Consider the following 7,658-nt stretch of genomic DNA (forward strand, 5'->3'; position numbering starts at 1 on the left):
ACTGCCACAGCTTTTTGGGTTCGGTCAGATGAGTCGAAACACGCCTAGGCCTCCTCCGGCATGCCTGGGTGTATGAGCTGTGATTAGTGCCACTAACAGACAGCAGAATGAGGGATAACATCTGTTCTGTTTACCTTGTAGCTGCAATCTAACGAGAAACCCTCCAGCAAAAAGACTGTAACTTAAGGATACTATAAGTAATGTGAAATATTAGTAACTAATACTTAGTAAGTACATCATCTGACAGTTTTAGGAACGCATTAATGTGTGGGTAAAACACTCTTTGGATATCACCACACAACAAAGTACATGTGTGCAATAAGAAGGGGAAAAAAGTTACTAAACAATGGTTGGAAAATGCCACGTGTGTATTTCTATTTAATGATGCAAAGTCCATCACGTGGAAATCGACCTTCAAGACATCATAAAGGTGTGGATGAAAAAAAGAAGAACAATATGTAGAGCAGGCTGAATAAAGTTGTAAAAGCTGCACGTGCACACATCACAAGCCTGCCTCACAGCCTTGAATATATTCTGATTTATGACATTTTTTTATTTTGCATCTATTCTGATGGGCAAGTCGTTTTTCAACTTTTCAACTTGCCTTAACAAAGAGAAAACTACAGTTAGAACCCAAGAGGTTTTAATAACAATTCACACTTAATCTAATTTATTTGGTGTATTTCAATGAATTATTTCAGCACCCATGCTGTACTTGAGTTAATCATGCGGTGACACTAAAATAAATGTATGGATTAAAGGGCGTTTAGGTTGCAACATGAAGTGAGTGTCTGATTCTACCAGCAAGGGCCAAACTTTTAAGTACTATCTGCAAATATATGAACACCATACAACATTATGACTTGATATGTATACTAAATACTTTACTCTATCAACTGGATAACATGCCCATTTTTGTAAATAAACCACAATAATATACAAATATTTAAAAAAAGCACACATTATTCTTTGAAGGGTTCACCATAAAATGTATACTTTTTTAAACCTTCTTTGTGTTTAAAAGTTTACGAGTCTTAATATATTTTTAGATACAAATTCAGTGAAATTGGGGTTCATTATTATTTGTGCCTTTATGTATGTACATTTTTAACTCGATTTTGATGATTAATTTTACACAATGGTCTTTCAAGTCCAAAAAGTATCCTAATGCATTCAATTTTAAATATATGCATATGCATATATATCCCTGCATTGCAATGATTAGATTTGGTTTTGCCTTGGGAGAAATATAGATTAGTTGAGGTAGGCCTACTAATAGGCTACTTTACTGGAGTATCTTTTGCTGCTTTGTACTTCCACCCCAATAGAAAAGGTAAATAGTGTACTTTTACTTCACAACATTCATTTAATACCTTTAGTTACTTTGCAGATTTGAATTAATGATGTGAAATTGAATCAACACTTAAATAACAGCAAGACTTTTACTTTTAACATGGTATCCCAACACTCTGGTAGTTCTACTTTTACCTAAGTACAGGATCTGAGTACTTCTTCTACCGTTGTCAGTGGCACTAGCCACTCCTCATACAGAGCAGAGGCTCACGTCACTTTAAATAGCCAGCATCCCCCCCCTCCCCCTGACATACTACCATAATATCCACTATAACTCACCAATGCAAGTACCCGGCTAAACGGAAAACAAGCCTGAGCTCACCATACTACTTTTATCCGACGCAAAAGTGAAAAGATAAACATTTTGGTCATCGTTCGACCACCTTAAAAATCACGACCAAAAGGCAAGAGTTTTGGGCAGAAAGTGCGACACAGTTTTTTTTTTTTAGGAGAATGTGGCAAATCTCAGGTTAGAGGGAGAGGTAAAAAAAAAAAAGAAGGCGGATTGAAGCTCATCAAAGACCAAACAAGTCGTTTTTGATGGCGAGATCTACATGAAATCCTCTCGCTTCAACAGGACCAGAGGAAGTGCAGCAGCTGTGGTAGAGAGGAGACATTTTAAGACTCATTACCTGCCTGATACAACCGGAGAGGTAAGTTAGCGGCACCGTTAGCTAACATTTCCTTATGGACAGTTGAAGTTATACAACTCGATCTACTTTTAAAGCTCCAAACCAAAGACTTCTGACAGGCACACAGTGGGTTGCTATCTTTGAGACAGAATCAGGAGATCCATCCACCCGGGGAGGTTTTATTTGAAGTTTGTTCGGAGTATTCGCATCAAACTTTAGGCTCTTCCGTTACCTGAAGCACTCACGGATTCAGCCGTTAAAGGGACCTTCTCATATCAAAGTTTAGCTAACAGGCCTCCGCTTGTCGGGGATGTTTGTTTAGGAACAGTCTGATAACCGAAGGTCATAAAAGCCTCCAATGCTAAACAACAAAGCACACAGTCTTCACCTGACGAAATGCAGAGTTTCTGTTAAACGTCATTAATCTCGTTTGTGGTGTGAATCATGAATGCGCAGGAAAAGTTTTCTAACGTAAACTGTCACTTAGAATAGTCTCCCTTGCCTTTCTTTACACGGGTGAAAGAAAGTGAAAATTACATGTGACGGTCTGTAGAAAGTATAACATTTGAGTAAGCTAGATATGTGTTGGTAAACTTGAGCAGAGCTCCATCAGGTTGTCCGTCCCGCTATGTCCGGGAGACTCCCCGCTTGCGCCATGCATGCAGCGTACCCTGCCACTCCCTGGCTGCGAGGGTTTACGCAAACAGCGTAGAGAGCTGTGCCACTGACACAAGCTGCTCAACTTTAAATAATAACACTTGTCTTTTCAAAACAAAGTTACTAAGGACTTTTACATGAGTGAATACAATTGCAAGACAAACAATAATAAAAAATTAAAAAACATTAGAAAAAAAGGAGTTAAACGTGAAAAAGTTAAATAAAACAATGTAAGATAATATAAAACTTCAGAGAATTGTTTTGTATAGAAATATATTTTAATAAGTTACCCGACGGATACATTTGGAATCATACAATAAACCTTGTGAAAACACTTAATTTTCATTTTTTAAGGAGTTTATAGAGGATAAGGATCTTGCCAGTCTGTTCTCCTCAGGCCGGTTGTTTAGAGAGTGAGGCAACCGCCCCGAAGTTGAAAGCCCTGAATACAGAGGCCTCCAGCTCTACTTCACACAGAGGGACGTTGACTGTCTCACATTGTTTGAGTTATTTGATATGAGTCAGTCTATTGTGTCCCTAAGAAAATTCAAATCAGTCTTATCTCCTAATTCTCCAAGGAATTTACAGCTAAAACATTGTCAAACAGCCTCTGTCCTCTTAGGTTTTTATTCAAGAAAAAACCCCATTTAAAATAAAAAAGAAACTCCACACAAATCCCCTTTTTTAAAGGGGCGTCCCCCCTTTGGCATTTTCTAATGTCTTCTGATCGGTGCCTCTTCAAAGAGCTTTCCGAAGTCATTCTTATTTTTGAGTAATGAACATTAAGAAACTTGCATTGTTTACACCCATGTCTAATCCATAATCCGGTTCGCTGGTTCATTTTTGCATATCTTGGGGAATTACCACCACCTGCATTCAAATGAAGTGGTATTGCCACAACAATAAGTAACATCACCTCATGCTCAAAATGACTCATAGTACCTAATAACAGGAAACTGGGGGGGTGTCAAGTTTATAAAAAAGTATTTAGGATGCAGAAGGGGCCCTATAAAAGATACTATTGAGTCGATTTATGGGAAGTGTAGGATCCGGTGTATTTTGGAACTTTTTGCACAGCCACTGAATACTCGTAAAATCCGCAATCATTTTGACAGCAGAAAAGATGATTCAGATAAAAAATGTTTGATTGACAGGTGGTTCTTCCAATCAGATGCAAAGTATATATTTTTTTTAAGTGCCTGCCCTTTTTTCAAACAGTTCACAATGACCGCTTCTAAAAGCATTCTGTGTAACAAACATTTGCTTCGTAAGGAAACATAATGGGGACTTTTAAATTGGTCTCAATCAACTTACTCGAAGTGTAATACCAAACTAAAGAAAAAACATTATACTAATCACATGGATCAGAGGAGATGTGTATGTGAATTCTCTAGTTTCGTGGCAATTGATGATACTGTAGTAGATTATACTGTAATGCCAGAGCACAGCTGCTTGTAATAAAATAAAAAGTGAAAAATATTCACACACCGTAAGCACATGCTGGTTTAATTCGGAAAATAATAAATGGAGTCTAGAATCTGCTGGTCTAACTTGTTGACATTTCATACTGTCTGGCTGATACGTAGACATATCTTGGCTAACAAAATGAAATGCAAAGTTTACTTTGGCCCGCAGCAGTTGCAACCTGTTATTCTACCAGCTATTGATCTTCCTCTGCCAGTTACCTCTTGAGGGAATCCTACACAAGCAGGCAGACTCTAAAGTAGTATCTGGTATGTTTGAAGTAGTATTTACACCAGGTGTATCTCAGTGACAGTTTGGTGGAGTAAATAAAGTGTTGTCAGAGTTGAAGGATGACATGAGAGGGGACAGGCCCACACTGATAAACTCTCAAATTTCACTGCCTTATTTCACTGCTGATGTTTAACGGTGATGAGATCCTGTTGATGTGAAACTCCTCTGCTAACAAAGGCAGCCTGCTTGAGTTACTGTGCATTCATTCTGAGCTTTTAAACGGGTCAAAGTCCAGCCTCACACACTGCCTTTATTAAGGGATCTGGCAGGAAAAATGTGACAACCTGAATGTCCCTCCTTAAATGATTAGCCTCAGGAAGATGACTCCAGAAACATAGGTAGAGCAGTAATCTGATGATTAGATTTAATATCAGATGACCCCACATTGGAAAAGTTCTATTGTGGACAAACAATCTATGATAACAACACTCATGTCACCCCAGGTCATTGAGCGTCAGAAGCTTTTGCCGTTTCTGCACTCTAATAACAAAGCAGCATTAATGTCTGTGAGGCTGCACTCAAGCACTGAGGGGCTTTGAACTAAATGATAACGTTTCCTAATTAGAAAAACACCCAAAGTACAGATTGAGACCTCTGAGGACGTCTGGAGAAGGTCGGCTGATTTCCCTCACCAGATTTAAAGCTACTCGCTGCTAATATACTTGAGAGAAGAAGCCTTCTGTGTTCATGCTCCATATAACTGGATCAAACATCTTTATCTTACATTTTATTCACCTCATTATATTAATGTCTCCTCCGTGCCTTTTATTGCCTTGTTTGTGTAATACATTTTGTCTTATCTTTTTTATGTCTTGTGTAAAGCACTGTTATTGCCTTCTTGTTGAAAGGGTCTATACAGGAATAAGCCTGCTGTAGTTAACATCAAGATGAATGTATACATATTTAAAATGTGTATCATAAAATGGCACAGTTGTTTTTGTCCTGTTTTCTTTAAGCAGGTCATAGATAATAACTAAATAGGTAGGTTGTATCAGGAGATATCTTGCTCAAGAGATTATAAGCGCACGGTGTGTTTAATTTAATTGTGTAATCTTCTTTTCCCAAGTCAGGTACAGAATGTGGGACAAATAAATGAAACGTTATTTCATTACTAAAAAAGCCAACTCTTAGGTGTTCTTTCTGTTTTGTAAAGTTCTCTTTAATGCTGAATAGTAAACGATAAAGCGTTCTTCAGAATGGGAGCAGAGGAGAAGTGATTTCAGACATGTGTCTGGGTAAATAATGTCATGCAGCTGCAGAAATAGTTTCTCGAGGAATAATGATCGGTGCCAACTGCAGTCTATGTAAGAGCTCCAAATGGATTATCATAGATTGTGTGCAGAAAGCAAAATCAGCCCTTGATCATTTCTCTTCATCTGAAACAGGAAGTGGCCAGATATGCCGCCTGTTGCAGATGCAGTGAGATGAATCAATACTCGTTCCTCTCAGCACTCTCGGTTTCCTTTCCTTCCTCTCAGGATATGGTCACAGCTGAGAGAGAGTCTCCATATTTATTGAATAAAAAAAATCGAAATGAAGATCGTCAAGAAGACAACACCTCCTTTTTATTACCGGTCTTCATTTCCTTCCACGTGATACAAAAAAACCAACAAGAACACTTTTCTCTCTTTGTGTAAAACGTTAGGATGTTGTCTCGGCTGAGGGAGCAGATATGGGCAGACTGGATTTGGTTTCCTGAAGGTTACGGTTGGGCTGACCTCACGGACCACGATGGCAAAGTTTACCCTAAAACTCAGGACCTCTGGGTGACTATACCCATCGCTCTGTGCTTCCTGGTCATCAGACAGATATTTGAGAGGTGAGTCATCTCCGGCGGTGCCTATTTATGTCTTGTCCTGGTGTCATTTGCCTGTTCATTTACCCGTCTGATTTACATATCTCTTTCTGATAATGAGAGATGACGAGTAAGCTCTGTTTCCCTCTCACCAGGACTGTAGCGACTCCTCTCGCCTCCATTTTAGGAGTAACTGACAAGAAGCGTGTTCGTGCTTCTCCAAATCCCGTCCTGGAGCCCTACTTCTGCAGCACATCAAAGAATCCCACACAGGTAATCTTCCAGGAAACATGTTGTGTGTCCTCTGGCAACAGCACAGCTTGATCCTGATTACCAAATTCCAAGATGTTTGAGGTGTAAATGGAGGACGACAACAGGATATAAATATCATATATCTTCACACCTGAGCCTTGTGTAAACAGTTTTTATTTCATGCATTGGAGACGCTGTTCTTATTTCCTTGTTATGCTTTGTTTTCAGAGCTCCATAGAGGTTTTAAGTAAACAGTCGAGCTGTTCAGTGCGACAGGTCCAGAGGTGGTTCAGGAGGCGGAGAAACCAGGAACGACCCTGCAAGCTCAAAAAGTTTCGCGAAGCAAGGTAGCTACACCTCTAAATCATCAAACTCAACCTTTTTTCTGCCCTTCCTTCTCATCAGTCTGTTTTTAAAAGCCTGTTTTGAATTAAAGGTAAGTGTAAGACATCATTTTCTATCCATTTTGTTTCATGATTTATTTAGGTTGGAAATTATTGCAAAAATGAGTGCAACATTTTGCACTAAGGAATTAGAATTAGTGTCTTCATAGTGCGCAGAGTTCATGAACTGCTTTGACAAGCACTGGACTCTTTGAAGGGCCTCGCATGTTAGATCTCAGGGGTCCGGAGATGATTAACAGCATAGAAAGCAACAAAACTACATGATAGTTATTTAATCATCAGTGTTTTGTCTTTAAACCCTGACACGCCACACCCACACAATGATTTTGCGATAGGAGGATAGCAGAAAATGCTGAAAAACATATGGATCCAGGTGTTTCTACATCAGCTGTCAAGAGGAATTATTTCATCCAATGCGATTACGTTTTTCAGGTTCCAACTCAAATGATATACAAGTGGGAGTATGCACACATATCAGAACCAAAGAGGATAGGTGCTGTGTCAAGTATAAGCAGAATATAAAATGAACAGGAAACTTGCAGGGATCCAATAGCAAGTTTAATTATTTTTATTTTTATTTCAGTTATACAGCACTTTTAAAAGAAAAGTGCCTCACAAGGCCAGACAAAAATATACGTGGATAGATTTTCTTTTTAGATGAATAAGATTTAAAGGGGACCTATCATGCAAAATGCACTCTTGTACGTCTTTCATACATGAATATGTGTCCCCGGTGTGTCAGGGAACTCACCAAGTGTAAGAAAATACAACCCTCTCTCTTTTCCTCCATACCCAAATCTCTAAAAACTA

General features: G+C 38.8%; 1 protein-coding gene across 1 annotated transcript; it reads left to right on the plus strand.

Annotated features, from left to right (window-relative positions):
• Positions 1–1,597: 1,597 nt before the first annotated feature.
• Positions 1,598–6,795, plus strand: LOC104942636 (ceramide synthase 2-like). Its single transcript, XM_010767885.1, has 4 exons — positions 1,598–2,006; positions 6,043–6,216; positions 6,348–6,465; positions 6,673–6,795. The coding sequence occupies exons 2-4, from the start codon at positions 6,044–6,046 to the stop codon at positions 6,793–6,795; spliced, it is 414 nt and encodes a 137-aa protein (XP_010766187.1). The 5' UTR covers positions 1,598–2,006; position 6,043.
• Positions 6,796–7,658: the final 863 nt, after the last annotated feature.

The sequence above is a fragment of the Notothenia coriiceps genome, unplaced genomic scaffold (assembly GCF_000735185.1).
Source record: "Notothenia coriiceps isolate Sejong01 unplaced genomic scaffold, NC01 NC01_scaffold00004875, whole genome shotgun sequence".
Taxonomy (NCBI): Eukaryota; Metazoa; Chordata; class Actinopteri; order Perciformes; family Nototheniidae; genus Notothenia; species Notothenia coriiceps.

What these genes read in the sequence shown, in the direction of transcription:
- LOC104942636 (XM_010767885.1), top strand. Translation starts at nt 6,044, where the DNA reads ATGTTGTCTCGGCTGAGGGAGCAGATATGGGCAGACTGGATTTGGTTT. An exon ending in ATCAGACAGATATTTGAGAG is followed by an intron (nt 6,217 to 6,347) that starts GTGAGTCATCTC and finishes CCCTCTCACCAG; the next exon opens with GACTGTAGCGACTCCTCTCG. An exon ending in CATCAAAGAATCCCACACAG is followed by an intron (nt 6,466 to 6,672) that starts GTAATCTTCCAG and finishes CTTTGTTTTCAG; the next exon opens with AGCTCCATAGAGGTTTTAAG.